The 22274-nt window shown below is 38.2% G+C and overlaps 2 protein-coding genes across 3 annotated transcripts in view; one reads left to right on the forward strand and one right to left on the reverse strand.

The window, feature by feature from the left end:
* The window catches only part of LOC136240310 (cytosolic carboxypeptidase 2-like), a 34293-nt gene extending 18926 nt beyond the window's left edge, over positions 1 to 15367 (forward strand). For both annotated transcript variants that reach the window (XM_066031257.1, XM_066031255.1), the window contains exons 22-23: positions 2618 to 3574; positions 15169 to 15367. In XM_066031257.1, coding sequence (XP_065887329.1) covers positions 2618 to 3574; positions 15169 to 15293 — 1082 coding nt within the window. In that variant the 3' untranslated portion in view covers positions 15294 to 15367. The remainder of the gene's footprint in view (positions 1 to 2617; positions 3575 to 15168) is intronic.
* A 5265-nt stretch (positions 15368 to 20632) lies between these two features.
* LOC136241822 (uncharacterized) lies at positions 20633 to 22274 on the reverse strand. The gene is made up of 2 exons (XM_066033149.1): positions 22147 to 22274; positions 20633 to 22093 (listed from the first exon to the last, which is right to left on the reverse strand). Exons 1-2 carry the CDS (start codon positions 22213 to 22215, stop codon positions 21143 to 21145), a joined length of 1020 nt encoding a protein of 339 aa, XP_065889221.1. The 5' UTR covers positions 22216 to 22274; the 3' UTR covers positions 20633 to 21142.

The raw sequence follows: 22274 nt of genomic DNA on the forward strand, positions 1-22274 counted from the left end.
GTAGTGCACGATATTAAATCACAATAAGAAGTGTTATATCCCTACTGTGCTCAAGATATAATGGAAATCATTGGTGATTCTAGGGCCCCCCCGTTGAAATAATAACTTTTTAAAAATATTGGGGGAAAGTTACAGTATAAATTGGCATTGTTATTTTTAGCATTTTTCATGTTTTAAACAAATTTTAGGGCCTTTAAATTGCAAAAATCCTGCAGTTTCTGGGGGTTGCATCCCCAGACCCCCTCAAAGTCTACTTTTTACTACAGCCAAACAACAATAGTTATACTGTTCCCTACTTGGCCCCCCTGTAGATCAAGTCTAGAATCACCACTGATGGAGATTCACAGTAGGGATATTAACACTTCTTATTGTTTTACTGTGATTTAAAATCGTGCACTACTCCAGCTTGTTTCAGTACTTTTTATTGATGTGCTGTGGTCCCTACTCTAGTTGAAAATTCCTAATTTTTTGTGTACTTGTTTTTCTTGAACAGCAGATTTAGATGCCAAAAAATTATTTAAATCACTTATACTCAGTAACTTCACGATAGGTTGGAGACCGTGCCTATTAATGATCTTGGTTAATTGATAACAATTGACCACAAGAACCATACCTCTTCTATTTACTCAATCCCAATGACACAGCCTGTTATCTTTAATTTATAATACTAACACAGTGAAAATATGAAAAAGTGACACACACCCTGGTAGGTGAACAGTGGCGTAGCTACCATTGAGGCAACCGAGGCAGCTACCTCGGTAAAAAATGCTCAACAATTCAGGCTGAGCAGGCCTGAGTTTTGGTCCCCCGATTTTTCTACTGAAACGTTATATATAGACAGTGTTTATTACTGTACCACACAGATAGAATCTATGGCTGTAGTACTAAGCAGGACTGGAGCCCACAGTGACACGGTCTGGGATTGGCTGGACCACTTTTCAGCTACTTGAATTTGTATGAAAAAGATCGAGATACTCTAATAGAGCAGTCATCGTAATATACTCTAATAGAGCATTCAGTGTAGACTTTAGCCACTGTTCTCATTACACTGCATGACATTGCATTGAGCTAATTGATCATGCATATCATGCATTAGCAGCCATTTCAAACATATATTTTCAAAATTTTCCTTGAAAGAGCATGCTCCCAGACTCCCTAGTTTGACATGCTTAGCACATGCAGTTGAGCATCATATGAAAGAGGTAATCTCTGACTTAAATATCACACCAGATCAATAGAAGGTATAGTGTGCATGACTATGGCCTCTGTTGCAGTCCATGGATGACTTGACTACTCAAAATATCTCCGGAGTAAGTAATTTCTTTTGTGTTGAGTACAATTGAACTAGCCCATGGTATACATATATAACATTAACTAAGCTGGAGTATTGCTTATGACATGTAGAAAATGCTCAGAGTCTTCTAAAACAGTTTCTGCCATCCATCCCTGTAAATGCTGTACCACCCATGCTTGAAAGTGTTTATGATCAGTTGAGTCAAACCCTCTCAGTGTATAAACTTTGCCTCGGTAAAAAAATTTTCCTGGCTACGCCACTGGTGAAAAGCTGATTAGAGATTCTCTAATACAGCAGTCACCCTAATAGAACATTCACATGTTTATAGCTGTATGCTTTAACAAAAAAGATCTAACAGACTAGTATATTAACAAACTAGTATATTAATAAACTAGCATATTAACAAACTAGTATATTAATAAACTAGTATAGTAACAAACTAGTATATTAACAAACTAGCATATTAACAAACTAGTATATTAATAAACTAGTATAGTAACAAACTAGTATATTAACAAACTAGCATATTAACAAACTAGTATATTAACAAACTAGTATATTAACAAACTAGTATATTAACAAACTAGTATATTAATAAACTAGTATATTAACAAACTAGTATATTAATAAACTAGCATATTAACAAACTAGTATATTAATAAACTAGTATATTAACAAACTAGTATATTAACAAACTAGCATATTAACAAACTAGTATATTAATAAACTAGTATATTAACAAACTAGTATATTAATAAACTAGCATATTAACAAACTAGTATATTAACAAACTAGTATATTAACAAACTGGTATATTAACAAACTAGTATATTAATTTAAAAACAAAGTAGGAATCCAATCGATGAAAAAGAGATGAATAATGGTATTATAACAGCTCAGTGGGAAAATCCCTACTTTGGTATTGAACAAAGTCATAAACTACCAGTGTAGAGATTTTCCTACCTAGCTATGCTGTGATACCATCATTCATCTCTTGTTTCATTACTTTTTATTTCTTGGATCCCTCCTTCAGTTTAATATTGTTTATTTCATGTTCCCCAGCTGATTTGTGAGAGTGTTGTATACCACATAGTGACTGTATTGTGACTTCTTATAATGTGGACCAACCAATAGTATCCTGATTATCAAGGTGTCCTGATTATCAAGGTGTCCTGATTATCAAGGTGTCCTGATTTTCCAGGTCAATTTATGTACTTTAGGACCTTAACTGAGTGTCTGTATTATGTAGGTGTCCACATTAACAGGTTCCAGTGTGAGCATGTCATTGTCATAGCAAGCATTACTTGTATATTCCCTTTTTAGGGACACAACTGCTGTTGTCATCTACCGTTGCTACGACAACAGCTGACACTAACAAGCTAGTTAGCCTATCACACTTATTCCGACAGCAACACCTGCCACCACGTCCCACACCATGCCCCTCCTTTCACCGTCCTCACAAGGAGAAATCTAAGAGCAAAATGAAATTATCTGGTCACCATGGTAATGATGCTGCAGGCTACTCGTTACCACCAATGGCTGAGCTGTTCAGTTCTGATGATCACCATGGAGATTATAATAAGGATATAGGAAGCCATACCAGTGTGTCATCAGACAATATACCACACCCTCCCCAATTAACTGAGGATGATCGTCAATGTGTTAATGATATCAGGAGAACTCAATGGCAGCCACACCCCTTAGCACTGTCCAGTGATAGGAGAAGTGCAGACGCTGTAATGTATGAGTACCACTTATCCCAGCCGACCACTGTATCTATTGACAACACAAGATTACCATCTGTTAGATCACCACAAGGTCATACTGATCATCAACGAACTAACAGACTAACAGAACATTCTAACCAGCAGTCACAACTACAGCAAGAAGTGTACAAGGTACCATCCTCTTCTCATTCAGCAAGTAGCTCTAATGATATCCTTACTACTAAACAGTTACTAAGTACGGATCATGTAAAGTTTACTGGTGTAGCAGCACACCACAGGGTAGCTGAACCAGTTGCTGATGATGTTATCTCTTGTGGAGCAGGAGGAAGCAGAGAAGATGCCTCAAGCAATAGTAAAGTGGCTGAGATTCGTTTAGTATTTGATAGTAGCCCATCCCAGCCTTCTACTGTACCTGTTATTGGAGGACACAGGATAGCTCATCAAAATGCTGTCACACGCCCACATACTACCGATTGGGGATTCCCAGACCGTCTATTGTTGCCTAGGAAACCTGCCACCAGGTCTGGTATGAAACCATTGGCTGAACACCCAGGTGTGTAGATCATTTGATTGGTCGTATGGATCATGTGTGCATCATATGATCTTGTGTGTATATGTCTTGTGTGCATGTGATTTGTTGTGTGCATCATGTGATCTTGTGTTTTATGTCTTGTGTGCATGTGCTCTATTGTGTACATCATGTGATCTTTTTGCTGTAATAAAGAGGGGTCCTCTTTCAGAGGTAAAACTATATGGATCCAGACCTGTTGGGACCCTTTGTCCTTATATGGAGGTGTTTTCTATTGTGTCCTTATTTGGAGAGTTTGTTAAGAGAGTTTCTACTATACAGGTTTTATTAATTTGAGCCAGTGTGTACCAAAATGATTAAACCATTTTATGTAGCACTTTACCCAGCTCATTTCAATATGTCTTAAATAGAATTGTGATAACAACCAGTTTTTGCTTGGGTGGTCACGTAGAGAGGTGCACCAATATGGAATATAACCAATATAGTAGCTACAAAATTACTGATGCTGATTCTGATTCCGATACTGATATTTTAAAGTGTTGGGTTACATCTGAGCATGAAGGTTTTCCGTATGGACACTACAATACATTATGACGAAAGGTCAAAAGTCTTTAATTTCTGTTTACTAGATTGGTAATAAGTGCTGGGTATATGTATACTGAGATACTCTCTTATCACCAAAGATATTTACTTTCAAATATACCGGTAATTGTGTTGATGGCTTCCTAACAGTAACTGTGAAGTTTCAGGTTACACTGTAGTGCCAGCCTACTTGTATCAACTGTATAGCAGGTAGTAAATTGTAGTTATATCCCGTTACAAGGGTGATATCATTGTTATTACACGAGTCCGAGGCGGAGCAGAGGACGAGTGTAATAACAATGATGTCATCCGAGTATACGGGATATAACTAGTTTATATCCCAGTGCGTGGGAGTACGCTGAAGTTTACGGATAGTAAAATAATTAAGTTCCGGTTTGAGTTCCTGTCACTGTGCTCAAGATTTTGTCCAAATTGTGTGGAGATTCACCTTCATAGCTACGAGGGAGACCCTGCATACTGCCTACAAACTGTAGCAAAAGGCGGTGTTACGAATCAGCAGATCCAGGTATGATTCGCCTTTGTCAAAAGCTGGTATGGGGGTGTTGCGTGGCGTACAAGAGGACAGAAGACCAATAAGTGGCTACCGTAGTCTGAGATAGAATGATGAAGCTAGAGGTAATCGAAAGTAGTTAGTTCTTCACGATAGTGACGTTGAGGGTGATTGCTGGAGCGAAAATCGGCACACACTGTTCTTGACATTTGTTAAACTATTGTATTGTATATATCCAACCTTTGGATAGTAACTAGTGTTGCACCGATAATCGGTTCAATAATCGGTATCGGCCAATATTGGCTACTAGCCGATTAATCGGTTTTGATTAAATCAAGGCCGATGTTAATCTCCACTGCGCTGTGTAGTATAATGATGTGGGGGAGGCTAGACATAAGTTATTTGGCATTTTAATCAAGTTATGTGTTAATGGTTTAGCGGTGACTACAAGCCATGCCCATAATAAACTGTCAGGGTTCCAACAATAAACTGAGGTTTTTAGGTTTCTATGTAGTACCAGCCACTAGTCTCAACTGTATAGCAGTAGTAAAATGTACTTAAAACCTGTTTACCATGAGTAACTTTTACTTGTGGTATACATCTAACTTTACATTTTAGCCTGGAATGAGCTGTATATCAATGGTTATGTCACTAATATGAGCCATTTAATAATGATGAGATGAGTGTTAGTGTTATTAGTGTATATCGGATCGGTTATCGGTATCGGCTAATTCTGTTGCTTAATATCGGTTATCGGAATAATCGGCTAATTTGGATATCGGTGCAACACTAATAGTAACTACACATTAACAGTTGACTGTTTTTATCACAAATAAACATTACCAACTTGATTAAAAATGTGTATCATACACTACGATAGTACTGTATAGTAGGGACCACAAAGGAGTAGGCGTGGCCCACTAATTAACATCACCCAAAATCAGCCTCCATTTTCTCTGATGATGATGAGTCAGTATTGGTTAGGTAAAACTAAGCCCAAACAAGCTTTCAGATTGACCCAAAACGCTTTCAACAAGTTGCTACAGAATTTTAAAAATAATTTATTTATGGAATTTTCTACTGACTGACTGATGCCTTCAGACAAGTGTAACTCGATAACGGCTAAGGCTACGGGCTTGATTTTTCACTGTTCGACGTTGCTTCGGCCCAAGAAGTGCCTTTTGGCATACCGCAGTGCGTACAATGCATTCTTCATGGACTTACCAGTGTCCTCCTTTGTGTCCCATTCATCTTTGCTGACAGCAAAAAGTGTCGATTTGGCGGTAGCACATGATGGCTTCCCTTCGTAATGGAAATTGTCCGTATTTTTCATAGTGGCTGTTTTGATTGCTGAGGAGCTTTTCGAACAGTTCTCAATTCGTACTGCTGTGTAACGGGTTGGACACAACCGATTTTCAGACAATAATTGATATAACTGGGGCGCGCAGCACCATTTATTTTGGTATGCATGGATTGCAGAGGTGCTTTTCGAACAGTTCTAGATCCGAAATGCTGTGTAACGGGTTGAACATAGCTGACAGCAAAGCGTAATGGATACTTCACTTTTCAGATGATAATTGATATAGCTGGGGCACGCGGTGCCATTTCAGATGCGGTATGCGTGGGTTCACCAGTCATAATAATTATTTACAAAAAAAAGTTAACAAACAAGTTCACAGAAAAATTTGGAATTTTCAACTAGAGTAGGGACCATAGCACATCGATAAAAAAGTACTGAAACAAGCTGGAGTAGTGCACGATATTAAATCACAGTAAAACAATAAGAAGTGTTATATCCCTACTGTGCTCAAGATACCATAATGGAAATGCACAGTAGGGATATAACACTTCTTATTGTTTTACTGTGATTTAATATCGTCCACTACTCCAGCTTGTTTCAGTACTTTTTATCAATGTGCTATGGTCCCTACTCTAGTTGAAAGTTCCAAATTTTTCTGTATACTTGTTAGTTGATTACCAGGATACCATAAAATACCAGATACTGGGGTATTTTCTCAATACCGGATACCGAGAGCAAAAATACCATACCACCCAGCACTATAGTAGGTAGCTCAAAGACTGTAGCACTCAGACAGCACTGGTCACAGCAATAATAGTAAAATATCTGCAACTTTTTACCAATATCACAATAAGTGTATTGGTGCACTTCTAATTGTTTTACTGACCACTGATCAGGTTATTCAGCAAACACTAGCCTTGATGAGATTATGTCCAAACTCTTTGTAGTGGTGAAGCAAACCCCCACTGGTATTGCTTATCATGTTGTATCAACTTCCACATGATTTTTAACAAGTTACCTAGGCTACAACAGGTTACCTAGGTTACAACTAAGTTACTTAGTTTTTAGTGTTTATGCATGTGTCCATATGTATATGTTAAAGCATTGCCACGAGTGCTATATAAAAAATAAAGCACGAGGCATGCGCCTTCGATGCTAATAAAGCATGAGGCAAAGCCAAGTGCTTTATTAGCATCGAGGCCAAGCGCTGAGTACTTTATTTTTCATATAGCACGAGCAAGGCAATGCTTTAAATGATTTATGAAACTGTCTAGTGGTGTAGCTTCACCATACACTAGGATTCGTAATTACACACATTGTATGAATTATTAGCAGTCTGAATGCACACAAACTAGTTTAACAAAGTAACTCATGTGTAGTTCACCATAGTTTGGCATGGTAGACATTCATCATGTATTTTGGTAGATTTTGGTCACAACCCACAATCAATTCTATTGTGACACATGGTGGAGTATTTCCGTGGTATCTCCAGGACTTGTCTGTTTATATTAACAAACGTAACAGCAATGTTACCTTCTCTCCCACCCATCATCGAAGTATTTAGATATGTCTATAAAGCAATCCAGTGGTAGAACTTGTATTGGCTGGGGTGATTGACCACTGAGCACGGCAAAGGGTATCAGCCCTCACCGGCTAGGGCAATTAGACATGCTGGCGCGAGCACCACGGGCTATTAGCCTGCACTAGTGCACGTGGGAAACTGTGCTTTATTGCAACAGAGTGCTTTAATCGTACATTAAAGTACTTTGTGTGGGCGAGATCAAAGCAGAAAAAAATTTATGTGCTTTATGCATTCTAGTGTGCAATATTTTCCATTTGCATCGCAATAAAATACAGTTATGCGTTGGTTTGGAAAATAAAAAACAGTTATGCATTGATTGGAAATATTTATGAAAAACAAGATCACGTGTGTAACATTTCTAATCGCATAAAGTAGCCAAAAAGATAATATTTATTTGTTTTACTACCATACCTGTACTACGTAGATACTTACCGATTGTCTAATGACTGAAAACCGATGTGTTGAGCGCTCCGAACAAGACACCACCACTACGCTTGTACAATATGAAAATAAGAAAGCATTTGGTCTTGGTCTCAAGCCTAATATAGCACTCAGCCGCTATATTAGTCTCTTGCCCATGTCCTCATACTTTTTTTTCCATATTGTACGTGTGGCGGTACTTTAACTAGTATATAGAGGTCTTCAGAAGATTATGAAATCACGTAAATTGACGTATTCCGCATGATGACGTTGCACATTACGTAAGCAATATTTTACCGGTTTTAGCAGCTGCCATTTTGGACGTGTTTCTATTAGTGCCTACCAACTGGAAATGCCGTTCAAGTGTGTCGCATATGAATGTGGAAACGAACAAGGACTCTGTGAGTATAGTTTTCATCGCTTTCCAGATGATAGGAAAGAAGCTTGGGAAGCTGCGATTCGACGAGAAGGTTGGAAGTCTACGGAGTACAGTCGCTTATGTGGAGCACACTTTATCAAAGGTAAGCATCACAAATCATGAATTAGCTATACATGTATAAACTGACTGTGAGTAAGTAAACCGTCGAAGGATCCAACTCATGTTGACTTCATACCAACGTTGTTTTCGTTTACAACACAAGAAGAAAGGATAGTACTGGAAAGAAGAGTACAGAAACACGAGCAAATGTTAAAAATGAAAAAAGAAAAGACTCGAGTGCCAAAGAAGAAGTGAGATTAATCAAATCAATGCTAGGCATAGAAATGAGAATTTATTTGATCAAAGCACAGAACAGACTGACAATGACAGTGTAGAGGTGGATGAACCTCTGAACATTGAAGAGTCTGGAACAGTTCCTGGAAACTTGAACGACAACGATGATTTGATGGTGCAACGTAGTGCAGAAACAGATGAGCTTCACCAAGGTAATTGAAGAGCTAACTTCAAAGGTGATAGAAAAAAAATGTGGTGCAAAGAATTAGAATGTATTGTAGTGGAGCTCGATTCTAGAGTAAAGGAATTGGAAAGTGTCATAATAACTCTTAAGATTAGAGAGAATGAACTGGAAAGTACATATTGTGGTAGCACTTGATACTAGCAGAAAGGAACTACTAAGTACTATGACAGAATGTGATACTAGAAGAGAAGAATTAGAATTTAGAATCAATGAATTTTGCAAGAAGAATGCAGATTTGGAAGAAAAAAATGTTGAGGTTATGAAGCACAGCAGGATAGTAATGATCATGGTAGGAAAGAGCTGGAGGAAAAATAGTAACTCTAAAATCATAGTGTATAAGTATGAAAGGCCTAAGGGAAAATGAAAAATTTGTGAAGTTTCACACAGGACTGCCAGATTATGATGCTCTATGGATTTAGCTGTGAAGTGCCTACCATTTACTGTGTAGCATGGTTTGCACAAGCTTACAAATGATGATGAGTTTTTGTTGACTATAGTGAAGCTTAGATTAAACCTCCGAAATACAGACTTAGGCTTTCGCTTTGGCATAGCGGAATCAACAGTATCCAACATTATTCACAAATAGTTGAATATCTTGTACGTGTCACTAAAATTTCTGATATGCTGGCCAACAAGGGAAGAAATACGAGCTACACCCCCAGAATGTTTTCGGCCTAAGTTTCAAAAAGCTGTTGTTATTGTTGATTGTACAGAAGCATTTATTGAAAGAGCAACCAAACCTCTTGGCTAAGTCACAGACCTGGTCTAATTACAAATCACACAATACTGTGAAATATTTAATAGGTAATACACGACAAGGAACTGTGTCATTTGTGTCGAGAGCATGGAGAGGTAGAATCTCAGATAAACAAATCACTCATGAGTGTGGAATTATAAGCTTGCTGTTACCTGGTGATGTGGTATTAGCTGATAGAGGTTTGACATTCATCACAAGTTACCAGCATTTACAAAGGGTAAAATGCAGTTGTCTGCAAAAGAAATGTAGGAATATAGAGAGTTGGCTGTTGTGAGAATTCACGTGGAGAGGCTCATAGGTGTGATTAAACAGAAATACTCTATTTTAGAGGGAACTCTGCCAATCAACTTCACCAAAGCAGATGGCACTGATGTCAGTGTTGCAGACAAGTTGATGACAATATGCTGTGCATTAGTTAACTTGTGAACCCCTTGTACCCAGTGATTAGGTATACAGCAATAGATTACTGCAAATTAAAGTATCATACATGCACAATAATATTGTAGCTAAATTAGAACACTCATTACAGAACCACTTTCCACGTGGAGCTCTTCTTATATTTATGCATCTAAAATGGAACCACTGTCCACTGCAGCAGTTGCATCATTTTGCTGCCATCATCTTTTCCTTTGCAGTAACAATATGTTGCCTCGTCACTAATGACATCATTTCATCATTAACTGCTGAAGTATCGCTTAGTAAACCGGCAACCAATTATTTCTGGAAATACAGCTTTTTCAATACTCTCACCACAGCTCTGATTTCTTCTGTGTGTACAGTTTCTTGACTACACACACCAAAGAAGCACTTTTCCACCTCACTGATACCATAGATAATAGAGTAAAAGGGATAGGAAACGCAAGCGATTTCCGGTTTGATTTCCGTTACACATGACTTGAAAGGACAAGACAGTTTTGTGCTCAAGCATGGGAATTAGTGTTCTAAGTAGCGTAAATAGTAATCCAACAGACTACAGCAAGTATTTAGGCCTTTGTGAGAGATTTTGGCGAGAGAATTCAGACCGTAGATTTTGTATCAAAGCATATCGCATTAACCGTGATTGTTACACGTCGTCATACTTTCGCTCATAGTACCTTCATGCATCGTCGATACCGCTTCTTGTATAGCCGGTTCCACTTTCAAATCTTGTGGTAAGCTAGGCGTGTCACCAACACAGTCTTTTACCATTGCGTTGTACTGCCAGGTGGTTTAAACTTTTGGCAAAAAATGGAAGATACTTAGTCGTTTCTTCAAGCAACAGTTCCTGTTTTGCTCTGATATTTCCTCTGGTTCTCTCTGTTAAATGGTAAGGAATAGGTTTATCACAGTTAAAAGGATAGAATATATTTACGAAGAAAGTTAAGTAGTTTAAAGTAATTTTTGGGCCGTTTTTTTTCACTTTCATTCTCCTTTAATTTTGCATATAACTTCCTTGAGGGTTGGTACCATCCTAGTTCCCTTGATTACTTACTTGAGTGTTTCACAGTTGTTGGTTACAAAGTTCTGTCGTTACAACAATTTGTTTCTCTTTGATGCAAGCACAGCAAGCGTAACGAGTATGTTTGTGACATAATACACGGAATTCCAATAGAAATGTACGTATTTTGTGACGTCACGTTATTGCGTTTCCTATCCCTTTTATGGACTCTATTATCTATGCTGACACCTAGCTGACACTGTACCCGATACCTAGCTGACACTGTACCTGACACCTAGCTGACACTGTACCTGATACCTAGCTGACACTGTACCTGATACCTAGCTGACACTGTACCTGACACCTAGCTGACACTGTACCTGACACCTAGCTGACACTGTACCTGATACCTAGCTGACACTGTACCTGACACCTAGCTGACACTGTACCTGATACCTAGCTGACACTGTACCTGACACCTAGCTGACACTGTACCTGATACCTAGCTGACACTGTACCTGACACCTAGCTGACACTGTACCTGATACCTAGCTGACACTGTACCTGACACCTAGCTGACACTGTACCTGATACCTAGCTGACACTGTACCTGACACCTAGCTGACACTGTACCTGATACCTAGCTGACACTGTACCTGATACCTAGCTGACACTGTACCTGATACCTAGCTGACGCTGTACCTGATACCTAGCTGACGCTGTACCTGATACCTAGCTGACGCTGTACCTGATACCTAGCTGACCCTGTACCTGATACCTAGCTGACACTGTACCTGATACCTAGCTGACACTGTACCTGATACCTAGCTGACGCTGTACCTGATACCTAGCTGACGCTGTACCTGATACCTAGCTGACACTGTACCTGATACCTAGCTGACACTGTACCTGATACCTAGCTGACACTGTACCTGACACCTAGCTGACACTGTACCTGATACCTAGCTGACACTGTACCTGATACCTAGCTGACGCTGTACCTGACACCTAGCTGACACTGTGCCTGATACCTAGCTGACGCTGTACTTGATAGTAGTATGCATGTGAAGTATCCAGTTCTAAAGTACCGCCATTGTACTTAAAGAAAAACGATGATCTTTGACTGCTTCTTGTAGTCCTGTGGTACAACATCTATACGGACATTTAACTTCCAAAAGATATTTCCCATGACAAGAACAATTCACAATTCCATCTGGACTTGCACCTAAAAAGGGAAATTTTTTGTTGATATTATCACAAAACTGCAATTCGAAAAACTACAACTATTATGTTCCACAGAAAACTAATCCAGAAATTCTTCAACTGCGGTTGCTTCATGTTCACAGTCCCACCTTGTTGTACTAGTACTGAATGCATGCTGCTCTGGATAGCACGCTGCTGTGGATAGCACGCTGCTGTGGATAGCACGCTGCTGTGGATAGCACGCTGCTCTGGATAGCACGCTGCTGTGGATAGCACAATCTCTTAACCAAAGACACAGAAGGCTTGCAGGGATCAGTCCGAACCGCAGATTTTAAGTTACCGGCTGTTGTTGTACCTGCTCTATGAATACTCCATAATTTACACTTTGACTGCAGCTGAATTGCTTGCTCCAAGTTGAGAATCTTTTCATCAGTTATCTTATAAGAACTCACTGAGCAGGCTCGATCCACAAGTTCAACATAGGTTGAAATTTGATTATCATCCATGCAAAATGAACTGATGGTTACAGGCAATTTCTTTTGTTGAGATAGTGGTAAAAAAAGGTTTATTATGCTTCTCATGAATTGATAAAATACCTCGCTTGTACTTTGAATGGCTTAGTTTCTCAAAAAATTCTTCTTGAATCACTTCAGTTGGCTCAGTTAAACTAGCAAATTGTGATTTTGCTGAAAGTTAGACTCTTTTATGACTGATTCACACTTATTTACTTTACGTAACCAGAAATCAATATCACTAACTTGGGATGGAGAGACAGTTTTCTTGACTGTTGCTGGTAACCATCTGTTTGGTAGTGATGTGCAAGAAACTTCTGATAACATAGAAACTTCATGCATTGTTTTGTACAATACTGCACCAACATGACTGCACATTTCACTCAATGGCCACACTGCACTGATCCACATGATTTTAATGGCCACCCTAGATTTGTATATGACACCACTCCACTGAGATGGTTTCACTTCACATTTAATTATTGTGTCATGTGGCCATTTTTTTCACATACAAACTTGCCATCCATCCATTTGAAACAATCAAGCCAAAATGAGAGTGCTGAGGCTGCCCACACCATAAAGGAACGCTAAGCCGGACTGCGGCCTTGGTCAGAAAGAGGACTTGGGCCTGTCCAAAACAGTGCAGGAGAAAGGAGAGCCGACTCTCATTACTCGTAGTCTATACAAACAAACTTACTGCATCACGATAGCTTCAGACAGGATTCCTGTTGCTTCTGACAACCGTCACGAGTCAGGTAGGCACTAATAGAAACACGTCCAAAATGGCAGCTGTTAAAACCGGTAAAATATTGGTTACATAACACGCAACATCATAATGCGGAATATGACAATATGCATGATTTCGTAATCTTCTGAAGACCTCTATAAACCACTCTTTGGCCAATAAAGCACTGTTTGCCCTAAAGTGTACTTTATGGAAGTTGAAGTACCTTTGATCTCGCCCATGCAAAGTTCTATAAATTGTTGGTATTAACGTGAAGTGACTTTAATTTGAGCCATCAGTTTCATGAGGTGTGCTATCACGCTGACATGATATGCTTAGCAATAGCATCAAGCATTATATCCATGGCCAGAGCCCACCTTATGGCTGTACTCTATTAGAACAGTCGTCACAATGTACTCTAACAGAACAGTCAATGCCAAATACTCTAATAGAGCAGTCAGTATAATAATATAGCCACTGCTCTAATTACACTTGCCTTTACACTGAAGCCTTAAAGTCATCTGTATTGAGCCAATTGAATGTCTTACATTATATCAATCAAAATTGCTTCCAAATCTCAAAGAACTGAACTTTCACACATGCATAATAAAAATAGCTACTAGACTAATAGCACATATCCTTGATGGCAATAAAATGAGAGACTTTGTATGTAAAATAGCCTCCAATGCCCCTAATTGCTGAGTGGTTTGCACATGGTTGTTTATCACATGAAAATAGATAGTCTTTGATTTAAATATCACATCAGGTAATGTACATAACTAATATCTCATGAGTCCATGGATGGCTGGACCACTCAGGATCTGACCCTCCAGTGACAGTTTTCAATAGTTTAATTAATGAAAATGTGGGAAGCTAACAATTAACAAAGTATGATTCTCTTAGCTGCTTCGCATTACAATTTGACTTATTCTAATAGAGCAGCCACTGATTTTTAGATCATCTTGATCTTGATTTCGATAACATAATAAGCTTGATTGCTCCAAGCATACTGAACTCAAACCTTATTGTACAGATCAGTGTGAATTAGGGCTGGGATAAAGTTTTGAATGTTTTGTAGGTTTGAAAGTTATCAAATTATAAAACTATCCTTCGAAGCGTCATAATGTACTCATATAGCCTACGAAAGAATTACAAAAAAACGTTATCTTTATTCTAGTTACTTGTTCGTGTTGAGTGATCAATATTTGTGTGCCACACCCATTTGTGTGCCACACCCATTATTTTAAACCATCACAGCATAGCTTGCTACCGTAGGTAAGCCTTGAAACTTCTTATAAAGTGATAGAGATAATTGTCATTTTAGTCATTAGTTGCATATATGATTACAGTATAGCAGGTAATTCCATTTGCAATGGGCCAATCAGGTCATTCAGAACTGTTGCTATGCATTTTCTAAAAACTAAAGAAGGATGTGTATTAATACAAGAAAAGCTGTAGTTAACACTGAAGCTTCAAATGTTCGAACATTTTTCTTAGCAAACGTTCAAAGATAAATTTCAAGTTTTGTCCCAGCCCTAGTGTGAATTTAGTTGTAACTTGAAGTTGGACAATGGGGCCAGTAGGGAGGGAAGGCTTTTCTAAGAACTTATAGTTCTAGTGTTGATTGTTCTATTAGAGTGTTTTATGTCTACAGGTGCTGCTAGTATACTACCAAATACTATTGCCATAGCGATGCATGAGATGTGTGACTTGAAGCCAACCACATGGAAATCTGCTAACACCAGTGCCACTGTTACCAAGGGAACCAGAATCAGTTAACTGCTGCTGCTGTTGTATATAACACAGTTCATTGAAGTAAAATAATATATGTACAAAATTAATTTTAGCATTCATTCAGACAGTAATTTAGTGGGGACCTTCTCAATAACACTGCATGCTATCCCGTCCCCTTTAAAGCCTCCAGCAATAAGCACACTGTCACCACCACTCTGTTGTCTGAATACTACAACAGTAGTGCCATAACGTGAGGCAGTGATATATCGATGTCCCCGCGTATTATATTGATACCAGGTTCATGTTTCTGAGACAAACTGGTGTACATCAACAGTGTTTGAAATAATGGTTGGACATCTCACATTTTCCAACCAAAATTGGTGTTTGTCCGAACATGTTCTATTTTGGTCGGACATCATGTCCAACAAAATTGGTATAAAATTCACTCAGACAAAATGCATATCAGACTTATTAAGTTTTCATATTCAATGTCTGAACAAGTTTTACAAATGTCTGATCAAAAATAGTTTAAGTGATATGTCCTAGCATTTTTGTCTGCTTATTTCAAGCACTGCATCAAAGAACTTGTCCATGGTCCCATTTGTATTAGTGTACACACATTTAGACCCCTGAAATGAGGACACCTCACTAATAAGGACACCTTGATAATCAGGACACTCGTCCATGGTCCCATTTGTATTAGTGTACACACATTTAGACCCCTGAAATGAGGACACCTTGATAATCAGGACACTTGTCCATGGGTACACACGTTATTTTAACACTGTGACACAACATTCTGTATCCTTTACCTGCAACCAGTCCACATACCAATATTAATTTGAACATAATCACTTTAGCCATTCCTCAGATATTAGCCATTTCAAATTATTTTATTTCCTTTGCCTTTTGCACACTCACAATGCAAATGTGACCCTATTTTGGAAAACCATGTAGCTACACTTTTGCACATGGATCAATTTTCTTTTTTATAGCTACAATGAAGCACTGAGTGGTTATCTACCTTAATAATGAAAAGTGTTTGTTATGTATTAGACAGTAGAATTAGCTATGCCATTATCTTTGGAATGCTTGAATGTATCATCACAAATTTCTAGTTTATATTACTGTACAGTGATCAGGTATAACAAATTGATGACAAATCACTTTGTTGACAGAGATCACCATTCTTATAATATAAAAGAGATCATTGAGATGTGTTCTTTGTACTTTTCCTCAATTAAATGACTTGTATTGTATTAGATAAAGACAAGAAATAAGAAAATGTTTAGTTTTGGGAATGAATAAATCACCCAATTTGTAAGTTAATTGTGAAACTACTACATGGTCTGATATAATTGAGTATATCTCCTAGAAAAAAAAAGAAGCTACGGGTGTGAAATTTCATAGCAAGAAGGTTTAATAGTTGCTTTATCAAAATGTAGTACGTACAAAACAATTAATCTCTGAAATAAGCATGTGCCCAAATGTATGGTTTTCCAAAATATGGTCATGTTGTCACACTTACACTGGGTAAACCACTTGTAGAAAGAAGTTGCAAATAGTTATGTGGAAAGGTTAACTATCATACCTCAAACGTTTTGTGGTTTGGAAGAAGACCATAAGATACAGACAACAGCATGTAACAATTATGCAATCAAGTTTTGGTAATAAAAATGATTACTTATTTCACCAGGCTATAACTGCCTAAGGGGCTGAAGCCTCAACTGAGCTAAAAACAAGCTAGTTGATATCAAACCTTCAGTGCTGGTCACTGTAAAGCTCTACTAATACAATAAAAACTGATATTAGTGGATTAATCATTGTAAAATAGCAGCATGTCTTTTGGTGGTTGAAATTAATTGGATTGAGTTATAATGTAAAATTCAACTACAATAATTTTTAAGTGTGTGATTGAGATCTGGTACAGTCAGCTACAAAGACTTTGGCATATTAACGAGTCTTTCCCACAGTTGATTTTGAAGTCTCAAAGTGATAGTGTTAACAAACACAATAACCAGATGCTATTATATTGATAAGGCCACTACCAAGGAACAAACAAGTCAAGCCTTGGGCCACTACAACACAACTTTAATTTAACACAATGGTGAGAAGCAGTGCACAGGTCAAAAAGAGGTTCAATTTCAGCATGCACACTAGTCTGTTCCTATGGCAGTTTTAAAATGACTGTTCTATTAGAGTAGTTCACTGCTTTTGAAGAAGCTTTTACTCACTCAACAGTTTCAAGATACACTAATTAATCACAGCTACACATTGTAATAGAACAGTAACAAATAGCTGAACTCTTTACATGGTGATCTGAAAGTTTACAGGGTGACTTCTACCATAGCTGAACTCTCTACAGGTTGACTTGTTGCATCATCATCATATAGATATGTACTCTTTGGGTGTTATGTACCACGAAGACCCATCAGTCTCTGATGTAACTCATTATATGTAAAGTTGTACTGAGAGACTGGTGGGTCTTCGTCTGTTACACAACACCCAAAGAATACCTGTATGATGTAACAAGTCACCCTGTAGAGAGTTCAGCTATGGTAGAAATCGCCCAAAGTGTTCAGATACTTTCAGATCGAGTTCAGCTATTTGTATGGCTGTTCTATTACAATGTGTAGCTGTGATTGATGTATCTTGAAACTGCTGAATGAGCAAAAGTTTCTTAAAAAGCAGTAAACTTCTCTAATAGAACAGTTATTTTAAAACTTCCATAAAGCAAAGACTAGTGTGCATGCTGAAATTGAACCTCTTGTTGACCTGTGCACTGCTTCTCACCATTGTGCCAAACATTCTGCTATACCAATTGCTTAAAATTCTATACCTATTGAATCATAAGACATCGCTTCTTGTTCTGAGAATAACATTTTCTAGTATATATCACTGTGAAAAAGGTGGGATATAAGATGGTATTTCCAGTGGCTTATTGAATACAAATAAGCCTTAATATAAATCCTGTATTATACTCCTCTTATACTTTAGTATAATCCGTACTATACTATTGCATATATGGTTTCAGTTTAAAGTTTGGAACAGTTGTAATATTGCTGGTCATATTTAGCATTAGTTTAGGCTAATAGAAATAAATACGTTACAGCTTCCTCCAATCATACCACAGTATTTATGCTGTACCCTGCTATATTACCACTGTAACCAGTGGTAATATTACCGGTATATTACCACTGTAACCAGTGGTTCACATTGCTTATGGTTCAGTCAATAAGGTTTTAGTCAAAATTAATCACAGAAAGTTAATTGCAAATTTTCCTGTAGGGGCATACCTAGACAAAGCATGCTCTACATGCTGAGTGTGCTTTGCATACCACACTGCCTCATGCTGAGTGTGCTTTGCATACCACACTGCCTCATGCTGAGTGTGCTTTGTTGCATACCACACTGCCTCATGCTGAGTGTGCTTTGCATACACTATAGCTACTAGTAATACCATCCATTTGCCAGCCCGGCTATAATTGCCCCTACCTTAGGCTCCTCCTTGAGAAATCCACCCCCAGCTGCATGTACTGTAGCTGTATTAGTGACTGTTCTATTAGAGTATTTCACTTACCCTCACCATAGTAATAAGCTATCATGTTTGACTATTGTATTACTGTATGTTCCTCAGAGTCCACTTCACAACTATTATGTATTTTGCTCATTGCTTTTATTCACCTAATACTTACAAGGCCACATTGTAAAATCTGTCATAAGTTTCTTTGTACATTTATATTATACATGCTGTAGTCATACTAAGAGTTCAAAACAGTGATGACGTCTTGATCATACCAACTGTATAGACTCATATGGTTTGGAGTATATGTTGGCGATATCATCAAGCTAAGATAAGAGAGATTATTCTTTAATTAAAGTGTGTACATTAATTATGGATCATGCATACACAACCGAGTACAGACAAGAGTAAAATACTCTAATAGAGCAGTTACTAGCTAATGCATCAGTAAATGTTCTCACAATCAGCTAGTAACTTCATTGCTCAAAAGCATAGTAAGCTATTATTGGCTCGAGCTCAATCCTATAGGAGTCATATGGCTTCATGCATGTCCCACATAGTGACCAGTAGCAGGACTCCGCTAAGTAGATCACAACTCAGCAGTGAATATATGTAACAAGTAAAATTAACAAATGGTACAACAAGGTTGTTTTGTGAAAGTTATTACAATGTCACACATGTGCAGAGTAAACAGTTACTTGTCTCCAGTGGCGTAGCTACCATTGAGGCAACCGAGGCAGCTGCCTCGGTAAAAATGCTCAACAACAGTCTGAACAGACCTGAGTTTTGGCACTCCGGATTTTCTACTCAAACGTTGTTAGACAGCATTACTGTACCCCAGTAGCTGAAAAGTGGTCCAGCACCATGCAAGGCACCATGTCACCATAGGCTCCAGCCCTGCTTAGTACTACAGCCATAGATTCTATTTTGTGTGGATTGAATTTGTAAAAGATTGAGATACTCTAATAGAGCAGTCATCGCAATATACTATCTATGCTCTAATAGAGCACTCAATACAGATTATATAGCCACTGTTCTCATTACATTTACATTAATTGTCTTTACATTACTTTTCAAAGTTCCAATAAGTCAACTGCATGGCATTACATTGAGTTAATTGATCATGCATTAGCAGCTGCAATCAAAAAAATAGCTCGCTCCATATTCCATTTCAAAGCATATATTTTCAAAATTTTCCTTGAGGGGGAGAATTCCCTAGCTTGACATGTTTAGCACATGCAGTTGAGCATCACATGAAAGAGATAATTATCTCTGACTTAAACATCACATCAGATCAATAAAAAGTAGTGTGCATGACTATGACCTCCATTGCAGTCCATGGATGGCCTGACTGCTCAAAATATCTCTGGAGTAAGTTGTGTTGCATGCAATTAAACTAGTCTAATAATTGAAGTATGGTATACTGTAGCATTAACTATGCTGCATGGAGCATTCATTACTTATGACATGTAGAAAAATGTTCAGAGTCTTCTGAACAGTTTCTCCATCCAACCAGATAGTCAACCTACAAAACGCTGTACCACCCATACTTGAAAGTATTTGTGAACCAGTTGAGTCAGAAGCAGATCCTCAATTTGGTCAATGTATAAACTTTGCCTTGGTAAAAAATTTTTCCTGGCTACGCCACTGGTCTCAACTAACATATACCCACAGACTTTATATATATAATAGTACACACTTATCTGCAGTTTGGAGCAACCATACAGTGAAACCATTGTACTACCTTGGGACTGACCAGGTGTCCATAGTAACTGCACTTACTATATAGTTAGGGGAAGGGACTTTTGAGGTTCTGAAACAAACACCATACATGTAGAATTGATTGTTCTATTAGAGTATATTTTGTCTGGTATACTGCCGACTACTGTTGCTATAGTGATGCATGAGGTGTGGGACTTTTGAGGTTCTGAAACAAACATCATACATGTAGAGTTGATTGTTCTATTAGAGTATAGCGTGTCTGGTATACTGCCGACTACTGTTGCTATAGTGATGCATGAGGTGTGTGACTTGGACCCAACCCCATACCATGGAAACTCAGTGCTACTGTTACCAAGGGAACTAACTGCTGCTGTTATACCATATAGTCAGAAATTTTTGAGGTATGAAACTTTTGCAAATTTTGCGAGTAATGATAGCGTCGTGAAATGTTTCAGGTTTATACACATAATAGCTATTACCTTACAAAATTCATTTTCTAGACTTTCAGGAATTAAAAAGTACAAAAATCGGATTTTACAGTTTCGCAAAAGTTTCATCCCTCGAAAATTTCCCACTATACGGTATGTAACACAGTTAATTCAAGTAAAAATATATAGTATTGATATATGTACAAAATTAATTTTAGCATTCATTCAGACAGTAATTTAGTGGGGACCTTCTCAATAACACTGCATGCTATCCCGTCCCCTTTAAAGCCTCCAGCAATAAACACACTGTCATCACCACTCTGTTGTCTGAATACTACAACAGTAGTGCCATAACGTGACACACTAACGTGACCACACAGACGCCATGTTCCTTTGTCTGGAACAAATTGGTGTACATCAGAGAATGGCTCACTACTACCATCACAACCTCCCACAATAAACAATGTATCTTCTACTACAAATGGTGTACAGTGGTTGTAGGGGGTCATGATGAAATGAAGTTGAGAGTTGAGTGTCTTAGCATTGCTAACTGACTGGCCTTCTGTCTTGTTTGTTGGAAGGATGGCTGCTAGATCAACGGTGGCCATCTTATCCAAGTTAGTGATATACAAGTGATCATGGGCTACACAACATCTTGTCAATTGAGTAAAGTCCATATGAAATGTAAAATGTCTGGTAGCACCATTTTGTTTGTTCTCAATTAACAACTGACTCTCACTAGAGAAATATAATATGTATTGTTTGTATTGATACAACATAACCATTGTAGTCCAGCCGTTACCAAGGCTACTCCATGCTAGTGATGGTTGGGACAAGGACACCTCCCATAATCTACTAGCAGCAGATGATTCCTTAGTAACTAGCCTCAGCCGGTCCTGCCATACATAGCCACCCACAACTCGCAACTTGTCGTGCGCCTCAGGAAATATTAAATGAGGTAAGCTGAGCCATACTTGACTAGGTTCCTCTGATGACGTCACAACTACACCATAACCACTCATCTTTATCACAATCTTGTTATCAGGAAACAACGCGGCTGCTGCTGTTTCGCAGCCGAACAATATGTAGAGGTTCTTATGTTGTGTAGTGAAATATGAGCCATATTTCTGCGGGGTGCTCCATCTCTTGATGCGACTAAAATCTAACTCCACCTGTAAAGAAGTCCTATATTGGCTAGCTACAACCTCTAGACTAGGCTACTCACTGGTCTGCCGTACAGGTATATTCGCTGACTCTCCTCTAACTTCATTTTTTTCGTCTCGTTTGTGGCCATTCTACCACGTGACCTATGGAGTGGTTTGATTGTGGGTTCTAAATAAACGAAGAACTGAG

The sequence above is a fragment of the Dysidea avara genome, chromosome 12 (assembly GCF_963678975.1).
Source record: "Dysidea avara chromosome 12, odDysAvar1.4, whole genome shotgun sequence".
NCBI lineage: Eukaryota > Metazoa > Porifera > Demospongiae > Dictyoceratida > Dysideidae > Dysidea > Dysidea avara.